Source organism: Polypterus senegalus, chromosome 8 (assembly GCF_016835505.1).
Source record: "Polypterus senegalus isolate Bchr_013 chromosome 8, ASM1683550v1, whole genome shotgun sequence".
Taxonomy (NCBI): Eukaryota; Metazoa; Chordata; class Cladistia; order Polypteriformes; family Polypteridae; genus Polypterus; species Polypterus senegalus.
The window spans coordinates 72,171,683-72,199,193 of record NC_053161.1 but is presented as its reverse complement, the minus strand read 5'-3'; the positions used below and the strand labels follow the sequence as shown (position 1 = coordinate 72,199,193).

At 37.2% G+C, this 27,511-nt stretch overlaps 1 protein-coding gene across 2 annotated transcripts in view; it reads left to right on the top strand.

Moving 5' to 3' along the window:
- Positions 1–23,916, top strand: part of amdhd1 (amidohydrolase domain containing 1) — a 28,233-nt gene extending 4,317 nt beyond the window's left edge. For both annotated transcript variants that reach the window (XM_039761263.1, XM_039761262.1), the window contains exons 2-9: positions 5,904–6,010; positions 7,408–7,472; positions 8,237–8,514; positions 11,259–11,484; positions 12,859–12,983; positions 15,947–16,040; positions 21,870–22,030; positions 23,663–23,916. In XM_039761263.1, coding sequence (XP_039617197.1) covers positions 5,995–6,010; positions 7,408–7,472; positions 8,237–8,514; positions 11,259–11,484; positions 12,859–12,983; positions 15,947–16,040; positions 21,870–22,030; positions 23,663–23,768 — 1,071 coding nt within the window. In that variant the 5' untranslated portion in view covers positions 5,904–5,994 and the 3' untranslated portion in view covers positions 23,769–23,916. The remainder of the gene's footprint in view (positions 1–5,903; positions 6,011–7,407; positions 7,473–8,236; positions 8,515–11,258; positions 11,485–12,858; positions 12,984–15,946; positions 16,041–21,869; positions 22,031–23,662) is intronic.
- The last annotated feature ends 3,595 nt before the right edge of the window (positions 23,917–27,511 follow it).

The following is a 27,511-nucleotide window of genomic DNA, read 5'->3' as shown; positions in this document are numbered from 1 at the left end:
AGGCTACACAATCATGGGGAAGACTGCTGACTTGACAGTTGTCCAAAAGATGACCATTGACACCTTGCACAAGGAGGGCAAGACACAAAAGGTCATAGCTAAAGAGGCTGGCTGTTCACAGAGCTCTGTGTCTAAGCACATTAATAGAGAGGCGAAGGGAAGGACAAGATGTGGTAGAAAAAAGTGTACAAGCAATAGGGATAACTGCACCCTGGAGAGGATTGTGAAACAAAACCCATTCAAAACTTTGGGGGAGAATCACAAAGAGTGGACTGCAGCTGGAGTCAGTGCTTCAAGAACCACAACGCACAGACGTATGCAAGACATGGGTTTCAGCTGTCGCATTCCTTGTGTCAAGCCACTCTTGAACAAGAGACAGTGTCAGAAGTGTCTCGACTGGACTGCTGCTGAGTGGTCCAAAGTTATGTTCTCTGATGAAAGTAAATTTTGCATTTCCTTTGGAAATCAAGGTCCAAGAGTCTGGAGGAAGAGAGGAGAGGCACAGAATCCACATTGCTTGAGATACAGTGTAAAATTTCCACAGTCAGTGATGGTTTGGGGTGCCATGTCATCTGCTGGTGTTGGTCCATTGTGTTTTCTGAGGTCCAAGGTCAACGTAGCCGTCTACCAGGAAGTTTTAGAGCACTTTATGCTTCCTGCTGCTGATGAACTTTATGGAGATGCAGATTTCGTTTTCCAACAGGACCTGGCACCTGCACACAGTGCCAACGCTACCAGTACGTGGTTTAAGGACCATGGTATCCCTGTTCTTGATTGGCCAGCAAACTCGCCTGACCTTAACACCATAGAAAATCTATAGGGTATTGTGAAGAGGAAGATGCAATACGCCAGACCCAACAATTCAGAAGAGCTGAAGGCCACTATCAGAGCAACATGGGCTCTCATAACACCTGAGCAGTGCCACAGACTGATCGACTCCATGCCACGCTGCATTGCTGCAGTAATCCAGGCCAAAGGAGCCCCAACTAAATATTGAGTGCTGTACATGCTCATATTTTTCATGTTCATACCTTTCAGTTGGCCAACATTTCTAAAAATCCTTTTTTTTGCATTGGTCTTAATTGATATTCTAATTTTCCGAGATACTGAATTTGGGACTTTCATTAGTTGTCAGTTATAATCATCAAAATTAAAAGAAATAAACATTTGAAATACATCAGTCTGTGTGTAATGAAAGTTTCACTTTTTGAATGGAATTACTGAAATAAATCAACTTTGTCATGATATTCTAATTTTATGACCAGCACCTGTAATGCCTTGCTCGATACCATTACCAGAAGGATGTTTTGACAGCCAGAAAAGTGAAAGTGATATTCTTAGTAAGAGATGGTAAAGGGTTTATGAATGGTGGGAGAATGACTGACAGGTAAACTGGGTAAATTAGGCGATGGATGCCTAATTATGCTGAAACATGATGGAAGGAAAGGGGCAGATACAATATTCTTTGTGGAAGTGACAGAAGTTCTAATTTTGAAAATATTTATTTATTTATAGAATGCTACAAAGAGAGTATGGCAGAGAGGGTTAGTTACTTTGTTGTATTTTTACAAATTATTAGTATTAATAAAGGCTTGACAGGTATTTTCTCAAGCTATCTTCTGAAAGTAGTGAGAAGTGATAAAGAGAAAATGAAGTTTGGGTATCACTCTACTTAAGGTGTCTTTAATTACACTGTACTTACCATATAATTTACCTGTATAATTACAGAGTATTTTGGAAAGACTCAACTGTTTTAAAATGGAATGCAGAATGAAAGCGACATATTACTTTGCTCAGGACTATGAACTAAATGGCAAAGGAGAGGACAAAGTGGGTATGAAATGATAAAAGGGAGAATTGAGATTGTTACTAAATGAATACAGATTGAAAGGAAGAGGTCCAAGGAGAGTTTTCTAAAAATGTAAATGAAAGGAAAAATAATGTTCTTTTTGAGAAAAACAATTTAGAGAGTTAGAAACAACATAAGGTAATGTGACTAACTACTGTTGGAGCCACCAGAGTATTTTTGTCGATCTTTGTGGTGTGTGTTTCTATTGGCCAGACTTGGCCCCTTCTCATTGGAGTGGATTACCTGGGTTTTCCCTCATCCTTTTTAGAGTCCATGAGATTAGAATTTCCATCACAACTCAGTCTTTTTTAAGGAGAGTTTTCAGAATCATGGAATAAGTACCCAAGTGGTGTCTTCTATTTCAAAATTAAAACTAGGACAAATATTTCCTTCCCTAGGCATTTAAAGCCCTTAGTGGCTAGTCAAGAACTGCGTTTATAGCTAGGGCTTCACTGGCATGAGGAAGAGTCCAGGGACATTGGTTCAAGTATATGAGAGAGGAGAGAGGTAATAATTTTAAGTATTGCTTGATTTGGTAAGTACATGGTACATCCCACCTGTTAGAAAGGGGTACAAATGCTGTGGAGATTGGCAGCAAATCCCCATAAGTTATTTGCTTTCTTAATTTTGCTACTGCTTGTGTTTCTGTCCTTTTTGTATTCTTACTTTTTGTAATAAAACATATCAAGGAATATGAATAGGCACAGATGAGTTGGGGAAAGTATATACATTATATATGTCACTAGCAAAATACCCGCGCTACGCAGCGGAGAAGTAGTGTGTTAAAGAAGCAATGAAAAGAAAAGGAAACATTTTGAAAATAACGTAACCTGATTGTCAATGTAATTGTTTTGTCACTGTTGTGAGTGAATTACACGCCGGGCCGGATGTGGCCCGCGGCCCTTGAGTTTGACACATATGGACTAAATAGAACTTGAAAAGATATATTTTTCAAATGTGATCGCGCAATTCAGATAGAGTTGACACGCACTACAGCCTGCATGCCTCAATAAGTCATCCTCCCCTCGCTCTTACTTTTTTACCGTTCATCTAATGAATACACTGAGTATGGCTTTACCAAAACAATCATTGATGGCGAATAAAGTATCCATTATTCGAGTATGTAGATCGGGATATATATATATACATATATATATACCCGCGTATGCAGCGGAGAAGTAGTGTGTTAAAAAAGCTATGAAAAAGAAAAGGGAACATTTTAAAAATAACGTAACATGACTGTCAATATACAGTATTTGTTTTGTGAGTGTTACTGAGTGTTGCTGTCATCAAGGATTTGATTATCATTATTTTTTTCAATCAGGTTCGTATTTGTAGGATGTGTTGTGTTCAAGTGACATTCTGTGTTTGTCAATCGTTGTAAAGATAACAGGTTTCATTCATCGATTCGTTTCTTACTGCATCAATAAACAGCTCGTCTTCTTCTTTATCTGAGACCTGACACACTGCATGCACTGGTTTTTTTTACACTGTCTTCCTTTAGCGGGACATTGACTTTTTCCAACGTGTGCTTTGTTTCCGCAGTAGTTGGATTTATGAATATGCTTATATGTATCAGGCGCTTCATATTTTTTGCTGCCTTTTCAATTGTGTAATTCGGTTTTGTTCAGCTCTTTGGAACTGTTGTTTTTATCTGTGCACTGCGTCAGTTCACGTGAGCCACTCGGTGTACTTGCATCGAAGGTTCCCAGCTGTGCTGGTGCCATCTCGTGCTATATCCATGGCTGTATTTAATGTTACCTTAGTCCTGGCACTTAAAACTTTCTCTCGCAGTTTCGCTGAGTTTGTACCAAACACCACCCTGACCATCTCATCTTCCTCTGCATAAGCACAGTCCTTAACCCGTGAATATTTAGTGGGAGTTTGCTATTGGATTGCCGCTGACGGACGGCCTTATATGGGCAGGCACTAAATTACAAACGCCAGCGGCAGCCTGTCTATGAACTTAATTTAAAGTGTAGGTTTACATCGTGCTTTGTTTCCGAAGTAGCAGAAGTCATGAATATGGTTGTATATGTCACTCGCTCGCTTCTTATTGTTTCGCTGCCTTCTCAATTATATAATGCATGTTTTCTTCAGCGCTTTTTTGAGGTCTTCCTGGTTTTCTATGTACTGCGTAATTACGTGGGAGGCGTGATGATGTCACACGAAACTCCGCCCCCACGGCATTGAAGCTCATCTCCATTACTGTAAATGGAGAAAAACTGCTTCCAGTTATGACCATTACGCGTAGAATTTCGATATAAAACCTGCCCAACTTTTGTAAGTAAGCTGTAAGGAATGAGCCTGCCAAATTTCAGCCTTCTACCTACACGGGAAGTTGGAGAATTAGTGATGAGTCAGTGAGTGAGTCAGTGAGTGAGTGAGGGCTTTGCCTTTTATTAGTATAGATTACAATTTCATCTCTTAAAGATAGATAGACTTGGGTTATTCCAAACAAATAAGATAGCACTGTGACAAGATTATTAGGGTATTTTTTCATTCATAGTGAGGATAAAATGATAATTGACACCATGTACACATCCATGTGACATTACATGCTGAGCACATGATTACTCTTTGTGATGCTATTTTTGGAAGTTGCCATGTCAATAAAATGTAGTATTATTATTATTATCCCTCTATGTCAGTTCACTGTCCAAACAAAGCAAAACAAAGTATAATAACACAACAGACTGTTAATGACACAAAACATAAAACTGGCAGCAGTGCTAGCACCTGCAAAACATGACAAGAACAATAATTATGGGAATACTGGCATGCCAGTGATTTTCTGTTGATTGTGAAAAGTAAAGCAAAGTTTCAGGAGAATATATAAAAATGGAACGTTGGTATGACAATGAAAACCTTGAAGGTGGTTACACTGCAGTAATGTCCAACTTGATGCCAAGGGGAAGGAAATGTAGAAGAAGTGGAGTTTATGCCCATGTAGTGAAAATGCAGAATATGTTGAAAAGCTATTTTCAGTTCTCAGGCTACTTGAAATGGGTGTATATACTGTATAAGTACTGCATATGCTGTCGCTCAATCCTTCTGCCTTCTACCTCTGACAATTTTTCTTTGTTTACATGCTGTATGTTTTCAGTATTTCTCGACCTTTTTGAATTTAGTCTATGTGGTTGAAAGTTTTCATAGGTTTACTTCAAATGTGTACTTGTCCATCTGTTTGTTTATCAAACTCAAATCTGCCCTTTAGAATAAATCTGTTTGCCTTCTTTTTTATTGACTTTTCTGTTTCCTGACCAAGCACATTTTCAGCCAAGCTCCTAGAAGTAGCAGCCTTCTTTGCAAAATCCAATTTAATATACTTTTATTATCAGTTTGTCAAGCGTTTACGCTCATGTGGATCGCCTCATGTAAGATGGAGGACCATTCCCATTGGCCTTCAAGATGGTTAAAACTGGTTATAGTGGTGGTAGCACAGTGGCTAGAAGATGACATTCTAGAACTTACTGAGTTAAAGGAGGGAATTGAATGCGCAAAGAGGTGCACTGTAGTGGAGGAAGATGTGATGAGCCTAAATAAAAGTGGAAGGAGGACACAAATGAAAGTGGTAGTAGAAGGTATTACAAAAATGGAACTTGCTTCTAAGGATACCCAAGAGTGAAACACGTAAATTGAAGGACTTTTGGAGTAGCTAGCCCACCTGGGTTACTAAAAGAACATGTCAATCAATCAGTATTTATATATATATATATATATATATATATATATATATATATATATATATATATATAGTATGTAGTACTCTTTACAACACAACTGTGTACCATTCACTTTACAAAACAAATAAAAACAATATTTTTGTCACTTTGCATATTGTCAGACTTCAAATTCATCTTTAGGAAGAGTTATTTTTTTGTATGTTTCTTTTTGATAATCGCTAAATTGTTGTTATAGTTTCATTAGTAATATAGTATAAACAGCATATTGATTTATTTAATTATCCTTTATTTAAAACCTGCTAACCGTGCTTACAGTAGGCAATACCTGCTCAGCGTACTTTTTTAACTTTTTTTTTTCTTCTTCTTAGGGATGGTTTGATCAAAGCTGTGGGGCCTGCAACTGCTATTGCTTCTCAGTTTAAGGGAGCAACTTTTGAAAAAATTATTGATGCAGAGGGCATGTGCATCATACCAGGTATATATATATATAAGCTATTTTAGGGAAGCAGTTGAGCTTGTAGTTAAGATTAGATTATGACCAAGGTGTTCTTTTTACTTCTGCCTCAAAGCTACACAGAACTAAATTCACATGTTGGGCTGGTCACTTTGTGTAGTCTTTGCATGTCCTGTCTTTTTTTCCTCCCATATCCTAGGCTGGTTTGTCTGGTGAGTCTGAAAGGTTTTTTAAGTGTGAGTATCCACTGAAATGAACTGGTGGCTCATTTAGAGTTGCTTCATGTTCAAAGGCTCCTTAAAAAAAACTAAACCAGAAAGGAGAAGAAATAAATGGATACAATAGCACTTAAAAGCTTAAGAAAGAAGAGTTGCAAGAATGTGTAATCCCATATACAGTAATAAAGAAGTTAAAGTGCATGCATAGCGGAACATTCAGGGGCTTAGTACACTGTTTTGAAAGTGGAGCATTTTTATTTTTTGTTAATTTACTTCATCAAAGACTAATATTGGTTTATCAAATCTTTTTTATGAGTAGTATCCAAAATAACTGGATTTAATAATATTGTATTTGTTCAATACATTAAATTTGTTTTAAATAGCATTTTATGATATGTGGTTAAAAATAAAACAAATTGGCATTGGGTGGCTTTCATAGACTCAATTACAACTCATGTGATGTAAAATTGCACTGATTAATATAATTTTGCTAGTTGATTATGAAGAATGTATAGTTAATTGTAATCCATATTCCTTAAATATAAAAAATGGAGACTTTGTTTTGATGTGCAATAAAGGACATTCTGCCAATTAATCTTTGAGGTCACACAAAATATTTGTCTAGACTTTAAACATTTTCTAAGGATTTTTACAACCCGAGTATTTGAAATGTCATACATTTTACAGTGTTCTCTAAGATACCTCAATAAAGATTGTACTTTCCTGACAAATTTTCCTTGAAGAATAAGTGTTCCAAATTTCCACAATTCAGTCTAGTGAGAGCAGAGTTATTTAATTCGGACAGGCAGATATGCTGACAATCGATTGCTTCACATTTTAAGCAAGCATAACTAAAATCACTGTGAAAAAGAGTATGAGAAATAAAATTTTCAATTTTCAATTTACCAGTTATAATTTTGCAAAACATTAGTCATAACTGTACTTATTGTCACAGATTCAAAGAAAGCTGCCATATGGTTACTGTTATTTAGAGTTATTTACAGTGAAAAATTATATGCGTTTTTGTTTGCTTCATAAGATGTTTCAGAAACAGCCATACCAATGATATCAAGTTTTGGATTATGCTTTTTTTGGTAACAAGGTATACAGTATCTGTATTTAGAGCAGACTGCCAATCCGTACCGCATATGATGACAGTGGTAGCACCCACTTGCTAATTGTTTGTTTTTTTATGTTCAGGTTTAGTAGATGCACATACACATCCTGTCTGGGCTGGAGACAGAGTTCATGAATTTGCACTTAAGGTATTTATTTTTTTTTTAATACAATACTCCAAACTGCAGTGAAAAACCTGGGGGTTTGTGGCCGAATTGGCACTCCAGCCACCATAAAAAAAACTTCACACTGTTCCATTCCATCTGAACTAGTGTGGTGCTGAGGTGTCACCTGTTGCATGGCTGCACTTGGGTCTTAATCTGGAATCCTGAGTTGTTTTATCTTTTGGTGGGTGCGGCAATGCACTGTATCAGCACATGCTCCTAACCTCTCTCTCAGTGATGTTTCCTTCAGTGTACTTAATTATCTTGTTTTTTTATCAAGTGGTACTGAAGGTTAGCATACTAAGTATATAGATTTTATCTCTCATTTATTGTTTACCATGTAAAGAAGAATCAGAGATACAGGGTGGCCCACGAAAAAGTAGCCCGCCTCCCTGGCGAAAAAAGGTGCCCTTCCATAAAGAAAGAACTTGAAATGCAAAAATCTCACTCTTTACAGAAAGTGCTGAAAATGATTCTTTGTGGAATGGAATACATCGCTCAGCTCGTACTCACACGTTTGCACTATGTCTACACAGCTTTGAGGGTAGTCAATCGGCGAGCCACTCTGGCAGGAAGGCAGGCTACTTTTTCGTGGGCCACCCTGTATTATAAATACATTAGTATGTTTTATTTTACCATGTAAAAATTCTGTTGTGTATAATTATGCAATTTGGATTTTTTTTTTTAATTTGTAGTTCTCTAATTCTGTTCAATGTTAATAATTGATTGTACTGTACTGTTCCAATCAGCTTGCAGGTGCTTCCTATATGGAGATTCACCAAGCAGGAGGTGGAATCCACTTTACAGTGGAGCACACCAGAAGAGCCTCCGCTGAAGAGCTGTTGGTCAGTCTGAAGCAACGACTACAGAGAATGTTGAGAGCTGGAACTACACTTGTAGAGTGCAAGAGTGGATATGGCTTGGATTTGGACACGGAGATTAAAATGCTTACTGTTATTGAGCAGGCACGCCAGGATCAGCCAGTCGGCATCTCGTCTACATTCTGTGGTGCACACTCTGTCCCAAAGTAATATTTTTGAATCAAAGTATAAACTTAATGCTCTTATGAAGCAAAAAGTTTTAAGTTTCTGTTTCATGACATTGCTGGGGTTATTTTGCAAACATGAATTGAGTGGATGGAATGTTTTCATTATGTGTTTTGTGGAGCCAAAGCCTATATAGGCAGCATCAGTCACGTGGTAGGAACCAAGTGTGGATTGGGCACACACATATTCACATTCACTTACACTAGGCAAATTTATCTAATCAGCACTTTTTTGGGGTGTAGGAAGGAACAGAACAGTCAAATGGATGATATGCAAATTGAAGACTATTACCATGCTGCAGATTAAACCCAGATCCACGGAATTGTGCATCAGTAATGCTACACACAGTCTTTCTGTTTTACCCATACATACATTTATATATGTTACGGCCAAAACTTGAAGTTCGGCCAGTTCCTGAATTGGACAGCCATTTTGCATTTTGGCCGAAAGGTGTGGCCAAAGTCAGAGTTACTAGAAATGACCAGTGTATATGCTACTTTGGCCGGCCATTTCGCGAAGTGGCGAGAACTCCCTGTCCAAAATTCGATGTACTAATGTAAGACTTGATCGCTCAAGGTGCGAAGATGCTTAAAAATTTCAGATGCAGATTCAGAAGTGAGTTTTCCATTCATCACGAGAAACTACTCGCACTGGAATCCGTAGGCACAGAAGAAAAATCGCAACGTACCGTCGCATCTTCCCAATCACTGACCGGTGGCCAAGGCGGGTCTTGTTCAGAAAGCGGGTGCCACTAGAGAAGGCCTTCCCCTCACCCAAACACTAACCTTAAAATAGGTCCCTGATGTTAAGTCACTATTTTAGGGCTAAAATGATAACAGAAATGTGAAACCTACTTATATACCTAATCTTAATTATTGTGAAATAACCAAGTGGCGTCAGCTTTCTGAACAAGAGCCGCCAAGGCTACGCTCGATGCAATTGCACTTCTAAATGTGCAACAAATCGCTGCGCTTGCCTTTTTTCTTCTGACTTTGGCCGATGGCCCCATGCTATTTTGCAAACTGGCTGGCCAAATCCTTAAATCCAAGGAAAAGATCAGACATTGGCTGGTCAATTTACAGCGACACTGGCCATTTCCCGATTTGGCTGGACACTTCCCGCTTTGGCCAATTTTCGGGTTTTGGCCATAACAGATATGTATTTTAAAAAGATTTTAAGTATATGCAAAACATACTTTGTATTACTTATAAAATGTCTGTAATCAAAAATCTTTCACAAGGCATATTTATATACTAGAAACAAATACATATTGTCTGTAAGCCAGTAGATAATATGGATGTAGTACAATAAGAAGTGTTAAATATGTTTTAAACTTTTTAATCTTCCTAGATTTTTAAACTTAATCTGTGTGAAAATGCTGCATGATGCAATTCTACATTACATCTGTTGCTGCCCACATAGGTGCAGTCTCAAAACTAGTATGTGTGTGTGTATATATACGAACATGGGAAAAGTGCTATATAAATGTATTATATATACACACAGAAACTCGGGAATCTGTATTTACTGAAGATAATATAAAGCTGGAGTAGGACTGGGTAGACCGTGTCTGTTTCAGGAAGTTTGGGAGCAAGGCAAAAGTAACACCGGAAAGGAACTCACTCCATTGTAGGGTTCACTTGCACAAATCAATGCCCACACAAACACTTCCATGGGGTCAACTTGTAATCGCAAGTCAACCTAACATACACATCTGTGTGAATTTCGACACAAAGTCCATGTAGACATGGGAAGAATTTGTAAGATTTGCAAGATTCAGACTCTGAACGGTGACTACCTAAAGCATCAACACTGAAATGTATGCAAGCATTTGTTCCTTCCATGCAGCTGGTGCTCATAACACAGGCCCTGATCCATGCAACTCTGAACTAAATTAATTGTGTAACAAAAATGGTTGGAACATTTGACAACAATGAAGGGAAAAGCCTATGGTGAGCTTATTTGTAGGTACAGAGTTCTGATTAGTATATAATAATTTACACATTTAAAGAAAAACAAATGATGTAAAACATTTCAATGGTTTACTGAGGAAATTACCATAACCTTTAAAAAGTCTGCAAAATAATCTGGGCTCTCATGTATTTATGTATAAACTGTAAATTGCAACTACATGTAGTGTAATTGACATGTCTGCATGTGCTCAGTCCATTAAAGGGTATAATGTATTATATAAACTGAATTACCTTTTCAGAACTTGCGACACCCCATACATTTTTACATTCATCTCTGTGTAAGGTATTGTAAAATATAGTTTGACAAATGGATTTTTTTTAGATAATTAGAATGCATGAACTTCATTCTTTCCATTACTGAACCTGCTTTATATAACTGGCTAGAGCATAGCTTAAGAAAATCGGGCTCAAAGCAGCAACCCGCACAAGAACCCACTCATGCACTTTAATAAATACGGATTCAGTTTAGAGTTACCAATTAATCCAACATGCAGAAAAGCCCTTCCATGCACAAAGAGAACACCTATACTTCAGAAATGCCTTTCTTGCACAGAGATTTGAACCCATGGTCTATAGTTATAAGGTAGTAGTGCTAACGACTGTGCCACCTAAATACAGTAATTTATTATAAGCAACATAAATGTTTTGTATGTAGCAGTTTACTAAAACTAGAAAGAATTATATTTGCCTTTATTCTTGACCAATTTAGGCATGCAGAGTAAACAGTTTAACTATTATTTTCTTATTTCAAGAGGAAAGACTGCAAAAGAAGCCACAAAGGACATTATTAATGTTCATCTACCTCAGCTGAAGAAAAAAGTTGAAAATGGTGACCTTCATATAGACAATATTGATGTATTCTGTGAGAAAGGGGTGTTTGACCTGGACTGTACAAGAGCCATTCTTCAGATGGGGAGCAGTATGGGTTTTCAGATTAATTTTCATGGTGATGAGCTACATCCAATGAATTCTGCCGAGGTAGGTTTATTCTTTGTAAAGGAGTTTTTTTTTTTTTGTTTTTTTTTATATAAACGGTGGTTCAACTCTTCAGAGATGCAAAGGCAGGAATCACTGAGTGTTAACTTTGTGAGAGATGCCTTCACTTTTCATATTGCTAGATGCTGAATCAGAGATGACCTCATACTGTAACTGATGTTATATACTGTTTGAAATTGGAAAAAAATAAATACTCACTTAGAGGATCTGAGCAAAACCTTTTAAAAACCTGGCAGGATCTAATTAATATTTTAGAATAACCATTTAAACTGAGGAAGTGGATTCTCTTCCCCTTTTTATTCTATTTATTTACTTACTTTTTTTTCTACTATTAAAGTTTAACTATGTTGGCCTAGCTCTCTTTCTCATGGGTGGGGGTTGACTGGACTTGAACCTAGTTTTGTAAAATCTGACTTGCTTGTATGGAATGTTGTTTGATTTTAATAAATTCAATAAAATGTTAATAAAAAAGAGATGACCTCATACTTGGAGACAACTCTGTTGAAAACAGTAGGCGGACACAAGCCTAAGATATGATCATTCTCCTTGTAAATGGCACACACACATGCTTAATGTCACAAAGTGCCACTTTGAATATGATACAGTTTTGGGCACTAGCCACAGTACATGAGAATATCCGTAATAACTGTGGTAGAGTTTTTACAGAGCAAAGTTCTTGATGCATTAAGAAGGAGTTTCACCTATCCATAGATGGTCCTATAGATGTAAATGAACCAATAATGAAAAGGCTGTTATTACCTATTCTGAGTGATATATGGAAGAATAGATATATTAGAATGAGCAGCGTGTAAGTTCTTTTTAAAAGATATGTGACCAAATGGAGAAATAAATGCTGCAGTTGTTACTTTCATGTCAAAAAAAAAAAAAAATAGGTCAAGCTTAGCTTTTTGCATGACCGTGCTCTGTTGTGCACTATTACTCTTCCAGGGTTGATTCCTGCGTTGAACAAAACTTAAAATTGTTCACTACTACTGTTTATGACACAGAAATGTAAAATATAGGTTTTGTAATTGATGGATGGATGAATAGTTAATATTCTGTTATACATTTTACTTGAATTTTTATGCATTGTTTTTCTCACTTTTTCTATTGCAATAGAAAAAGTACTGAATAAAGTGACATTTAACAATAATGTAAATGTTTCAAAACTTAAAAATTGCACAAAATAAGGATAAGTTGGCTAAGGTTTTAAATAATACACTAATGAAGTATATGGAGATTACATATACAGTGATGTTTATAGAATATACACAATTCGAAAGTCTTAAATAAAAAGGGTTAACCTGTTAGTCATTTTTGAATGTTAACTTGTATCCTGCTTAACATTTTCGGTAGCTGGGTGCCGAATTGAATGCTCTTGCTGTGAGTCACCTTGAAGAAGTGACAGATGAAGGAATTGCTGCTATGGCAAAAAGCAAAACTGCAGCTGTCCTACTGCCCACCACTGCCTATATGTTAAGGTACGCATACAGCAATTTAACATTGAAAGAAATAATTAAAAATAAATAAACACACACACCAAATAAATAAATAAATAAATAACTGAGGCCATTGAATGCATGCATGTGTTGTCTTAAACTAGAACCTAATCCATCACACTTGTACAGTTATACTCTATTAAAGTGTTACAAAAATGGCTTTCCTTGACACTTAAGGTGATTATCATACCAGGAATTCTAAATTTACATTTCAATGGGAAGGGGATCCTCATTTTTTCATGTAGAAGTCTACCACATCTTCACTATATGCCCTCTTAAATTATTCACATGAGGTAAATTTCTAAATTAATTAACTTAACAAAAAGTGTTGGCAAGGCATAATAAAGTTTCAGTTTAGGCTATACAGGTTTTGAAGACATTAAGACAGAGGTGTGAACTACAATCAACCAATCCATTAATCTTTATTTGATATAACACTTTTATGATTATAAGGCTTTTTACATGGCTAACAAGATTTAAAATGAAACCTCATAATTTACAGTTAGAGGTCACAGCTTCTTCATGCAATGTTTCTAAGCAAATTTGAAATAACAGTATAGAAAATGCCCATTGGATCAAACTAAGACTTCATCCAATATCCAAAATAAAGCTAATTTCTAAAGATGGGCAACATTAGTTGTTTACAAAAAAAAACCTCCTATGATAAAGCAAACAGTAAGCATAGATAAATGGAATTTATTTCTAATTGTCTATTTTCTAACAAAAAAGAAAATAGAAAATGTATGTCTTATGGTAAATCAGTATCACGGCGCGAGGGTAGGTTTGGCCTAAATTTATCACAAGTGGGTATTATGTTTTTTATTTTTTATTAGTTATATATATATATATAGTGCATGATTTAAAAAAAGAAGTCCAGCCATATTAACTTTAATGGCTTTTTTGCACATCTAGTTTGGATTTTTGATGTGTGTTTCCAGTCTCTGAATACACTAGTGAATCTGTCTTTACTAGTATGGCCTGCATTGGGCACACCAGCTCCCCAAACCTGACACAGACAGATGCAGACACAAGTTTCGGCACACCACAAACTTTTATTCAGTGGGAAATGTTTTCTTTGTTTCCCACAGCACTGTACTTATTCTTTCAGCTGCTCCCATTAGGGGTCGCCACAGCGGATCATCTTCTTCCATATCTTTCTGTCCTCTGCATCTTGTTCTGTTACATCCATCACCTGCATGTCCTCTCTCACCACATCCATAAACCTTCGTATGGGGCTTTCCTCTTTTTCTCTTGCCTGGCAGCTCTAACCTTAGCTTCCTTCTCCCAATATACCCAGTATCTCTCCTCTGCACATGTCCAAACCAGCACAATCTCGCCTCTCTGACTTTGTATCCCAACCGTCCAACTTGAGCTGACCCTCTAATGTACTCATTTCTAATCCTGTCCATCCTCATCACACCCAGTGCACACAATGCACACCCACAGCACAGTACAAAGAAGTTTAATTACAGCACACAGCACTTTTTTTCTTTTTCTCTCCATCTCTCACTGTGTCCTTTTGCCTTCACTCTTCCTCCTCCATCAAGCTTCATCCCTCTTCTTCCCAACGCCTTGTGAGGCAGGCAGCTCCTTTTATGTTCCACCAAGGAGTACTTCCAGTCTTCTGTACACGTCCAAAACCACTTTCGGGTGAGGTAGAAGCCGTATGAAGTAGGGCTCCAAAGTCCCTGCAACACCCCCTGGCACCACCATCTAGCAGTCTGGGGGAGATCATATCCTGTGCATGCTGTTTCCTCCAGTCCTTTCATTCTAAGGGTGTCTCAGCTGGGTAAAGACATGGGCCGTCCCTCACACTAGTGCCAACATCTCATCTTTCATCCCACATTCCAGCCACACACTGTTATCTGTTGTGTCAATGAGCCACAAAGCTGCATATCTTAGCAGCAGCAACAAAAGTTTAATACCAATTGAGCTGGTGGCTCGTGGATATCCGAAAATCTGTGACCTGGGTGGTTATAGATTTTCAAGCACACTTTGTAATCGCGTTAGCACATGCATCAGTAAAGTAGACACCGCTAGCCATGGGGTTTCCACTTGCCTTGGGGGTATCAATTAAATTTTCACTGCTAATATCCGACTGTGGCACATTTTGCAACTAAAACTGGTGTTTGGTTAGACATTGGTCACATTACCCTTCAACAAGACATAGTTCAGCAGTAACTAGTGATGGTCAATTTGTGAGCAATTCGTTCTCTTTGAATGACTATTCAGTGAATCATATGAATCGATATATTGGAGCTCAACAGGAGTGCTAAAGTAACTTCTGTAAGTTACTAGTTGATAATCTCCTGTGAACATAACTTATTTTGAGTAGCTGTGATTGGCAAAATTTTAAGTCAATCTTATTTTATAAACTGTCTTATGCAGATGTATGCTGTATAATAATTATCCATACATATGCTTTCCAAATACTTTAAATGAGTTTTTCTAGTGTTAAATAACACTGGTGAGTTTCCTGTGTTAACCTATAATCATCTGATATTTTAATCAAGGGAAATGTGTATTAAAATGCATATATGTAGTATAGGCTAATTTATGTTTAGTTGGGTGGGGGGAATAACCTAAACTATAGGGTTAGTCGATGAGGAAGGTGGGTGGGGGCATAATACTGGCTCTGCCTGTGGTTCATATGTGTACCCTGCAATATATTATTGTTATATCTAGGCCTGAGTTCGACTGCCTGAATTTTATTGGGATATACTCCAGTTGCCTATGATATTACAACCTTCTAATGCACCTTAAATAATGAATGTATCAATGAATGAGTTGCTAGTCCAATCATTTAACCTGCCTTTGCTCTAATTGTAAAAAGATATTGTATGTCTACAAATGACCTAAAAAAGTGTAATTCTTATATACCATTGAACTGTATTCTTTTCCAAAAAGAGTGCATTTTAAATAAGTGGTGTGTGTTTTCTGTTTAGGTTAAAGCAGCCCAGAGCCAGAGACATGCTGAATGCAGGTGTTATTGTTGCTTTGGGTAGTGATTTCAATCCCAATGCCTATTGTTTTTCAATGGTAAGTATGTAAATAAGGCAGTGGGTATCTTCTGCTCCTGTCTAAAGTTTCCAAGTGTCTCTATAGCATTTGCTTTATTGTTTTAGTGGTCCTGATGGTGCCTTTTGTATAAACATGGCATGAATTTAGATAAATCTCAACGTTTCTCCTAGAAACAAAATTCTGTCAGTGAGCCAGTTCAGGCCTATAACTATGTTCCCCACTTTTTTTGTTCTCCTCCTTCTAAAGTGTTCACACTTTTTTCGGTGCAGACAGGAGCATCGTTTTGCTTCATCTGTTATGGCCATTGGTTTCAGAATCATAACAGAGGAGTAAAAAAAAAGCTATTTTGGAATTACTCTGGTAATTGGTTTTTTTTTCCCAAAACCTTGTATAAAATATAACTTTGGGTGGTAGAGTGTTTAATACAGCTCCATCACAGTTCTCTGGGTGCAGTTTGTATCTTCCCTCTGTATTTGCTGGTTGTTATGAAGGCAACCCATTTTCTTCAAGTATCCCAACACACACAAGTTTAGCTGGCAGGTGACGACTTTAAATTCACCTAGACTGACTTACTGTGTTTATGCCCAATCAATGACTGGGCACTCAGTACAAGTATAGTTTCAGCCAAGTCCCTAGATATGCTTTTGCACTTATTTCTCAGAATTAAATTTAGTGGATTCCATAATGATTGAATGCACTCTTAAACAAAATGGTTATTTAATGACACTTTATGGTTCTTATCTGGTTATGTGGTTCCTTTAAGAACTATTGCTTGACAAACCACCATTTCATTCATTGAAGGGTTCTTTGCATATGAAGTTCGTTCTTTGAGCTTTGAAAAACATCCTAAAAAGAAGGAAAGCAAAATGAGCCCTTTTATTGGCTAACTAAAAAGATTACAATATGCAAGCTTTCGAGGCAACTCCGGCCCCTTCTTCAGGCAAGATCTTGAGTTGCCTCAAAAGCTTACATATTGTAATCTTTCTACTTTAGTTAGCCAATAAAAGGTTTCATTTTGCTTTTCACTACATTCATAATGGCTAGCATGGTACAACACCCTAGTACTAAAAAGAAGGAAAAAAGAAATCTTTAATATTTTGATGTTACACTAACAGAATAAAAAACATGGGCTTGACCTGTATTTTTGTATCTATCAAGAGTCATTTTAGAATTAGGAACCCATTGGTATTTCACAAACTTTTATTACCATCTATTCATGGTTATTTATATGAAGTCTGTTACTGATCTAGATAGAAAAAAAAAGATTCTTTCTGGAACCTTCATGTGGATTGGTCTTACTACACTGCAAGTAGTTCCCTTTCTGACATGTCTTTATATTCATCTTCTAAAACTGAAAAGTATTTGTTTGGTTCATCATGCAATTGGATAAAGAGAGATGCAGAGATTTCAAGATTCTCATTCAGTATGTCAGGCTCAAATGTGTGTAGTTTTTAGGCAATCTGGCCGGTTGTCATCTTATTTCTGGGTTATATTTAAGGAGCGGCGTAAACCATTCCAAAAAATTGCCTGTGCTTAATGATCCATCATTCTCACATATGTCCACAAAACTCAGTATTTTGTTTGGCACAGAACAATAGAATATCTATAAAGAGTTTTATGTTCTCTCCATTCCTTTCATAAGCTGACCTGCTCAGATGAGTAACAATATTTCTTTGACTTTCGTGACATTGCTTGTAGCCATCCATTCTGCCCTGTGCCCGAGTGTCTTGCTACTAGCCGGCGTGAAAGATGTTTTCGGTCTCTACAGCTAATTTTTATGAATCGATCCTCGGGAGACGATTCAGGAAAGTGGTGTCATACCTTACAAAATAAGGCATCTTTTGAAGTGCTGTACTCCAAGCATGGGAAACTTTGAAATTCATCATTCGGATGACACCTTTATCCAAAGCTACTTAACAACATTTGAGATACAATTGGTCACATTTCTTTTGGTTTTTGCCATTTGGAACACAGGCAGGTGAATTGACTTGCTCATGGTCACACATCAGCAGTGGGAGCTGAGCCCGTAGCCTCCAAGGTCTGAAGTCCAAATCTTTAACCACTGTGCCACACTAACCAGAAAGACCCCTATTTTTGCCTGCAACTTTTCTGACTGAGGATGAATTGATTTTGGCTGTGTCGTGGGCTAATCTATAGTGGATGTGTCATAAGGCGCTCATGCGTAATTGAAAAATGTTAATCTTCTCTGGACATGCCACTTGTTGACTGTGTGAAATTAGCAGAGGCATTCACCATTTCCGTATTTTGTGTTTGAGGGCCTAACACAGGGTCCACTGATGAAATTAACAACAACTAACCTTGTACTGAATCACCTTCATCCTCGTCATTGCGTCTTTTTTTGCTGCAAGAGAAGTAAGCAAACTACTTTGTTTAACCATATTTTAACATTACGCTATTAACTGCTTCTTTTGCTTAGAACACTAGTAGTAAAATAACGAAAATGCTGCTCCGTGATCGTATTTGCAAATTGCTCCACCAATCAATAATCAGACCAATCATCACCAAGTGGCATCTTCAGATCGAATAAATGCATTTGTATGTCAGGTCAGGGAGCATGCAACGCATTGCTGCATCCACCACATGACGAAACACAGTGCAGTGGCCTCAGTACCACACCAGTTCTTATCCCCAGCAGGCCTGACCCCATTAAAGGAGTCCTGTCTGTCGTTTTTTTTATAGTGGGTGGAGTGCAAATCCTGCTACCAACCCCCATGATTCCCCTGCAAGTTGCAAGACCACTTGCGGGGCCGGATGCAGTGTAACGTCATACCCAGGACATTTGTATATGGCAGTTTTGTTTTTTTTTTTTAACAAAAAATTAATTCTGCATTTGTCATACAGTGGAGCTGGGAAGTCGGAATTCGTAATTGGCTTAACAGTGATTCCCAAGTGGGAAATGAAATGTGAAAGCTAGTGGTTCAGCAAAAATGCTAACTAGCAGTGCTATAGTCTGGATAGAAGAAGTCGTCAAGGAGCAAGGAAAGTGCAAAAAGAATTGTTGTCGTTTCTAAAAATATTTCTTAGTACTATTGATTGAAGCCAAGAGTATATTTCTTCTTGAAAGCTACAAATAAAAAATACACAATGAAACCACTGAGCGTAATCTATGAACAGTAAACTAACATTGGTTAGTCTGTTACTGTTCATTCTGGAAATGTTACCATTTACCTTTACAGGGAGTGCAGAATTATTAGGCAAATGAGTATTTTGTCCACATCATCCTCTTTATGCATGTTGTCTTACTCCAAGCTGTATAGGCTCGAAAGCCTACTACCAATTAAGCATATTAGGTGATGTGCATCTCTGTAATGAGAAGGGGTGTGGTCTAATGACATCAACACCCTATATCAGGTGTGCATAATTATTAGGCAACTTCCTTTCCTTTGGCAAAATGGGTCAAAAGAAGGACTTGACAGGCTCAGAAAAGTCAAAAATAGTAAGATATCTTGCAGAGGAGGTATGCAGCACTCTTAAAATTGCAAAGCTTCTGAAGCGTGATCATCGAACAATCAAGCGTTTCATTCAAAATAGTCAACAGGGTCGCAAGAAGCGTATGGAAAAACCAAGGCGCAAAATAACTGCCCATGAACTGAGAAAAGTCAAGCGTGCAGCTGCCAAGATGCCACTTGCCACCAGTTTGGCCATATTTCAGAGCTGCAACATCACTGGAGTGCAGAGCTCAGAGGGGCGCGCCCAAACTTGGACTTGAGGGACCACACTCAAATTTGTGAGTAGGAATTTTGAGCTCAGGGCACATTTTATTTCCATTTTCAGATTGGGAGATTGGAAATTAAGAGTTTCGAGTTTTAGTTCAATATATTTTCGAATTGTGTAGGCCCAAGTGCAAAGCAGGTGGGCTTGGCATGGCTACGCGGCTGATGGACACTATGGCGCATAGGTGCACTTTCCAGCTGGACTCGAAACATTTCCAAAACAGAACATTTTATAATGTTGAGAAGCTCTCTCTCAAGATAAATGAGTTGTACATTAAACATTAAAGTGGTAAAATTATGTTGCTGTTACACTCCTGAAGTTGTGATTTTGACTAGAAGTTCTTAAGTAAAGACATCTTAATAGATGGTTTCTTCACATCAAAATGTTAAAGCTGTATTGCTGTCACTTACTGTCATACAGGACCTGAAGTCATCTTTTACAACTATAAGTCTTCCCATGATTGTTCAATCCAGGTTCATTATTAACCAAAAACTCACACGAGTGACTAAGAGAGCGAGTGCTGCAGTTTGCTGAAGTTTTATTCTGTGGTAGTCGCCTGATCTGGCCCCTCACAGCTCTAAAGATTGATGAAACAGTTTCAGTAAATTTCGGTTTACAGTGAGCTCCCATTTAGCTGAAAATCTTTCCATGATGTGCATGATCATATTAGACATATTAGTTCACCATTTTTGTGTGTTACCCCAGATAATCACACAGTATATTTACTGAGGTATGTTTGCTCATATGCAGAACAATTCACTTGCTTTGACATTTTATAGTAGTACGTCCCGATTGTTATATAATGTGTAGTTAGTATTTCAAAATATGTGTGCACCTAATACAAGTATATTTTATCCTGTGTTTTTTTTTTTTTTTGGCTCATATATAGTATTTGTTTGTGCAAAATAAATGTCTTGCTGAACTGTGTAGTTGAAATCTTTGTAGCCATATTGGCCCATGAGACAGATGGTGCTAAGTGGTCACAGTTTCTTGGGCAAATCTGAAAACGCAAGAGAAGACATGAGAGCCAGGTACTCCTTTCTGTTTGACCTAATGCTGGGAACTGCCTTTTTTGATGACATTTTTAGAATATGTCACCAAGATGATACATTTGAGTACGAAGACTTTTAATCTTTAAACATTATAATACAGCAAATGCTGGGTATTCTTTTAATTGTCTCCTTTCCTTTTGCTCATCATATATGGTCAGATACTTTTAAAACATCCTTTATTTGTATTAAATCACATACAGAGCTAACATATGAGTTCACAAATGTGCAATTTTCACGTATTAAAATTTGAAATATCAAGTGGTTACCGGGTTATGGATACTAAACCGTTTTAATATAATTTTGTCTCCTCAAACTGGTTTAGATTTACGTTTATTTGCTTGGCAGGCACTTGTATCCAAAGATACTAAAATTAAAAAAAAGAGGTCAACATAAATGAGTAACATCAGTCTGTAAGCTATTTGGGGACAAGTGTAATAGGACAAGGGTACACAACTGATCGCTCCAAGCGAAGAGCTCAGAACAAAAAACAAGTGGGTTACAAGTGGCAGATTTACAAACGTAATGGCCAATATCAGTTAGACAGAAATTCACCAGATTTGCTATGAAATTGATCACTAAAACATGTTGGCTAGTCTCTTCAACAGAATACTACAACAGAGTAGGTCTTTTGTGGTTGCCCCCATGATAGACAAAAGAGACAGCTTTGGCGGAGGTTTAACTGAAGACATGGGACTGCTGCAAAACCTAAACAAAGCAGCAACACAGAGCTCACAGGGCTGTATGCAGGTGACATAACTGGCAGCCCATGCTCTTGAAGTCGGCTTTACATTTCTTGAAGATGCCAAGATTCTGACGAAAAAAACAGAGAATCTTGTCACAAGTTGTTTGTGAGTTTTTTCCGAAAAAGATAATGCAGATGATAACTGCTAATGAATTGCCTTCAGCTTGATGTTCTGATTGCTGGTTTGCACACATTAAGAGTGTGTAAGAGTAAATTTCTTCATTGTGGCATGCATGGATTGCTTAAGCGATTTTAACAGTTTGTAACAATGTGAATACTGCTAACTGTTTCTTCTGTGTTGCCATTTGTCTTATCCAGCCCATGGTCATGCATCTGGCCTGTGTGAATATGAAGATGTCTATGAGTGAGGCATTAGCTGCTTCTACTATTAATGCAGCATACGCTTTGGGAAAATCCCATACTCATGGCTCCCTCGAGGTGGGCAAGAATGGAGATTTTGTCATCCTCCAGTCTTCAAGGTATTATGCTGAATTGTGAAATTTAAATATGTTCCTTGCTCTGATGATGCTGCTCCAGTCAAATATTGTAGGTGCACTTTATAGGTTTGAGGGTGTTGAATCCAAATCTGCCAAGTTTTCTCTACCACATCCAGTTTTGAGAGGTGGAGGTTTAAAATAAAAAAAAAATGGAGAGAAAACATATATGTTAATTATTTATACTTGAAACATTATAAAATACACATTTGTTTTAACCTCTCCTAGTGTTCAGCAGAGACCTCTCCCACGTTTTCAGGGAGAAATAATCCAAATAAGATTGTAGGAAATGGATTTTTAAAGGCATATTGCACCCAAATGCTAGGTCGGAGGAGTAAAGCTCCCCATATAGTTCCTTGTAGTTTTCTGCCTTTGTATTCCAGAGAAAATTATAGCATGTCCTTTTTTCTTTTTTTTTTTTTTTGTTTTGTTACGGTAAAGTAAAAATGTATATTGTTGTACATTTCGCTTATTTATCTGCTCAAGGAAATGGATGGTTCAATCTGACTTTGCATATTTCTGTAAGAACCATTTAAACGACAACTGGATCTCTTCTTCATAATAAAATGACATCTTTCTAACCTTTCAAATATATATTCCTGGCTATTTTGAAGCAATAAGAGAGTTGAAAAAAAAAATACTGATTGAGGGGAAAAAACTTTGTAGCAAATACTTGATTTTGGGTGGTTTGCATCATTAAGATAGAAGACGACTGACATATTTCAGCTCAAAAAATACTTTGAATAATATTGTGAAAATGCTGATGCCATTAAACAAACGTAACGTGTTTTTAGTAAAACTTCAATTTTTTTATTCAAAACGTTTTTCAGTTATATCTTGTGGAATCGGTTTTTGGTAGAGAATTTTCAATTTTAGAAATGGATTCATCACACCGAAATCCATAAAGTACACACATTGTGTGTGTGTGTTTGGGAGGATGTTGGTTCAGACTAGTGTGATATTCAAATATTGTTATTATGGTACTGCAGCATACCAAGTCTTCAGATGGCCACTCCTCTTGAATCCAAATAATTACTTATTTTGAAACTCCATGTCAAATCCCCCAAATGTTGTTCTTCATACAAATAATTTATTGCTTCATTGAGATTAACATGTTTAGCTTGAACCCTTTCTGTAAAGACACCATTGGTATACTTAAAGTTGTGTTTTACAGTTTACAGTAGTGTGGAAGTGACATCCTGAAAGATCTTACCCTACATTTACAGTTGTTTATTGTATTTTAACTCGGGTAATTCATTCACCTCAGGGGACAAAAGCACAAAAGGTTGCTTGTGAAGGGATTCAATGTTTTATTACTGAAAAGGGCAAGGCTGTCATAACCGATGACGACTGCATCATCATTACATGACTAACTGTGCTGGAAGGCCCATTGTGCTCATTTTACTTTTCATTTATACAAATAGAAACAGAAATGTAACTAGTTTGTTAAAGCAATGAACTGTTAGATTTACAAAATTTTCAGTTAAACTCTTATTACATAAGAAGGAAGCATAGTTTATTAACATGTTCTGTCCTTTTCCTTTTTTAAATTGTTTTCTAAAGAAAACCGGTCTAAAGACCACTGCTTGCATTCTCATATTCTCTTTAATATTCTAGATGGGAACACCTTATTTATCAGTTTGGAGGCCACCAAGAACTTGTCAAGTATGTGCTTGTGAAAGGTGCGATAGTGTATGAAAACAACAGGACAGCGGACTACTAAACGTTCATCCTGATGGAGGAAAAAAAAAAACCAACACTTTACAGTACATGAAATTATAATTGTTGACTTGAATAATGGGGAGGATGTGTGTTAAAAGCTAAAAAATGTGATTATACACTTCAAATAAAACTGTGTGATTATTGTTGTAGCCATCTGGGTGTAAAAAGCTCATTTTTTTCAAACTGTTTTTTTTTTTCATTTTTGGATTAAATTGTGTGTTTGATTTTTTTTTTAAGGTTAAATTTGAAAGTTGACATAGCATATAAAAATCTACAGTAATCCCTCGCTATATCGCGCTTCGACTTTCGCGGCTTCACTCTATCGCGGATTTTAAATGTAAGCACATCTAAATATATATCACGGATTTTTCGCTGGTTCGCGGATTTCTGCGGACAATGGGTCTTTTAATTTATGGTACATGCTTCCTCAGTTTGTTTGCTCAGTTGATTTCATACAAGGGACGCTATTGGCGGATGGCTTAGAAGCTACCTAATCAGAGCATGTATTACATATTAAATAAAACTCCTCAATGATATACAATGTGCTTCCCGCGCGGTGCTTGATTGTTTGCTTCTCTCTACCTCTCTCTCTCACTCTCTCTGCCTGATGGAGGGGGTGTGAGCAGAGGGGCTGTTTGCCTAGAAGATATGGACGCTCCTCTACAAAATGCCGCTTTATCGCAGTGCTTCTGCATACTTACAAGCACGTATTGATTTTTTGATTGTTTGCTTTTCTTAGCGAGCGCTCTCTCTGACATTCTCTGCTCCTGACGCTCCTTTATGACGGCGCTCCTTTGAAGATAAGATATGTTTGCTTTCTTTTAATTGTGAGAAAGAACTGTCATCTCTGTCTTGTAATGGAGCACAGTTTAATATTTTGACTAAAGGGTGTTATTTCATGTCTAGAGGGCTCTAATAATGTTAAAAAAACATATTTAGAAGGTCGTAAACAGGTTTTCAATGCTCTAACTGCGAAAATATTAGATTTATAAATAAAGAATTGTACTTCTAGGAAATTCATTTATATCGGTTGATTCGCACCAGACAGATAAACGAGGGTTTACTATATAACTGTGTGGAGAATATTTATAAACAGTGTGGGAGAGTTTCTAAGAGCTTAAAATATATAAAAATAACCATACAAACATATGGTTTCTACTTCGCGGATTTTCACCTATCGCGGGGGGGGTCTGGAATGTAACCCCCGCGATCGAGGAGGGATTACTGTACATTGATTTTTTTTTTAACCTTGTTTGTCCATTTCTGTGTCACAAGAATAATAAGCCTTGGGCATAAGACATGATCAGTCCTGTTTGTTGCACCAGGTCAAAACAAGAATGATATGACATTTTAGATCAGTAAATGACAGTACAGAAAAATGATTCATATTAAAGGATCGGCCCATCAACTTTCTTTGCTCATTTCAGTGCTATGGGTAGTAGAAGGCTATCCCAATCATATTAAGTCACAAAGCAGAGTGCAGATAGGACCACTGGGGAGCAATGGGGGGCTGCGGGCCAGTCTTAATTTCTTTTTCTTCTCATATGCAGCTGCACATGGGCCTTGCTTGCACATTACGTGGGGACTTCTATAGTAGTGCAGGGTTGCGTTTTTCTCCCTTCTCAGCTTAAATGTTGCCCTTCAAGTGAAATGTTTAGCCAAGGAGTTTCATGCTCACGAACTTGTGGTGGTCCGGTTTTTGTAGGTGAGCATTTCAAATGTGTTTTATCCTTTCAGTACGTTTTGTACCCCATAAGGTTATTAGAAAGTAATTTCGCTACTGGCTGTTTGCTGCCATTGAGATTTTGAACATTTTGCATCGTGATATGTTACCAAACAGCAAGTACCTGTTTGTTCCTTGACTTAATACTCGGACATCAGACATCTTTTGATACTTGACCTGAAACAAACTAGCAGGGACTCATCCAGATTGTGCTTTCATTTCTGATAATTTAATACATAGATGCATTAGGACACATTTAACATTGCCCTGAAGCTTATGATGTGTAAGTTTTTTAATATCTTTCACATTATCTCTTTTTAAAAGTGATAAAGAGCTGTTTGTGTATAACAAAGATAAAAAAAAAACCAAAGGGGTCAGTAAGTATACTGTAGCACAAATCATATTAGTAATGGAAAGATTTATCACAATATTCTGATCAATTCTACATCTTTTTCTGTAGTACTTGTCACAAAAGAGGTGACCTAACACACTTTACAGAATTAAATGAATGGAATAACATAAACACAGCATAAACTACACTGAATAAAAATATTTCAACAATCATGAAAAAACAAGGGTGGCATGGCGTTGCAGTGGTAGCGCTGCTGCCTCGCAGGAAGGAGACCTGGGTTTGCTGATTAAGCGTCGGGTCTCCTTTGTTAGCATCAGAAAAGACTAATAAATACCTAGGGCATTCATTGAATTTCTCTAGAGAAAAGTCAGCTTTACTCTGCAGCTTTCACATACACAAACATGTCTTACCTTAAGCAAAAGCTTGATTAGAAAAAAAAAATGAAAGGAATTACTTGTCAGAATACTTTATGAGCGTAGTCTACATGACCATATTTTTATTATTATTAAAACCAGGGCTGTGGAGTCAGAGTCTGAGACAATTTTGGATACCTGGAGTCGGGGTTGGACTCCGACTCCTAATAAATTAAAATTGTAATGAAAAAAAAAATCCAGCAAGTTCAAATGTCCCATTTCACAAACAAGTCATAATTAAGTACTTCTCTGATGTAAGAATAAAGCCCAGTGCATAGTTGTGTTACTACTAGTGTGAAGCTCAGCTGAGCTATTATACAACCTGACATTCACATGTTGTAATCTGGATTATGGTACATTACAAAAAGTGTTTTTCAGATATAATGTGTTTACCAACTTAATCTGAGTGTAAACAAATGTAATGACGGTGACGCAGTGGTAGCTCTGCTGCCTCGCAGTAAAGAGACCTGGGTTCGCTTCCCGGGTCCTCCCTGCGTGAAGTTTGCATGTTCTCCCCATGTCTGCGTGGGTTTCCTCCCACAGTCCAAGGACATGCAGGTTAGGTGCATTGGCGATCCTAAATTATGCTTGGTGTGTGGGTGTGTATGTGCCCTGTGGTGGTTTGTTTCCTGCTTTGTGCCCTGTGTTGGCTGGGATTGGCTACAGCAGACCCCCGTGACCCTGTAGTTAGGATATAGCGGGTTAGATAATGGATGGATGAAAAAACAAAGGCTGCAGGAGAATAACAAATTAAAATTTACACCCCTGTCGTAGGCCAGAGATTATGTGAAATAAGGTTGATTGCTGACTTGAAAGTAAATGTGCCAAAAACAAGAATACATTTCAAGTACAGTACAGTTTCCTGTCTGGTCTTTGTGCAAGTTAACAATTATTAATGTAATCATTCATTAACAAAGTTAGCTGCTGATGTTAGATTTCCCTGACCCTTACTCTTCCACTTTTTTTTACAAGATAATGTACTTTGTTTTGAAAAGCTGAAGATTTATTACTACAGATATTAAAGGTGTCATCTGGGTTAAAACATTTTTGTTAATAAAATTCAAACAATATCTGTAAAATGTCAGGTTATTTAGGTCTAATCTGGAGGAATGCAAGTGAGAGCGGATTCTGATTTCCAGCCACCGAAAATTTCAGTATTTAAACTGAAAATGTAAAATGATTAGGCAGTAGGTGTTCTATTTTAACATAATTCTTCAAATTGAATTTTGAAATTTTACTTTCTCCAATCTCTTTGC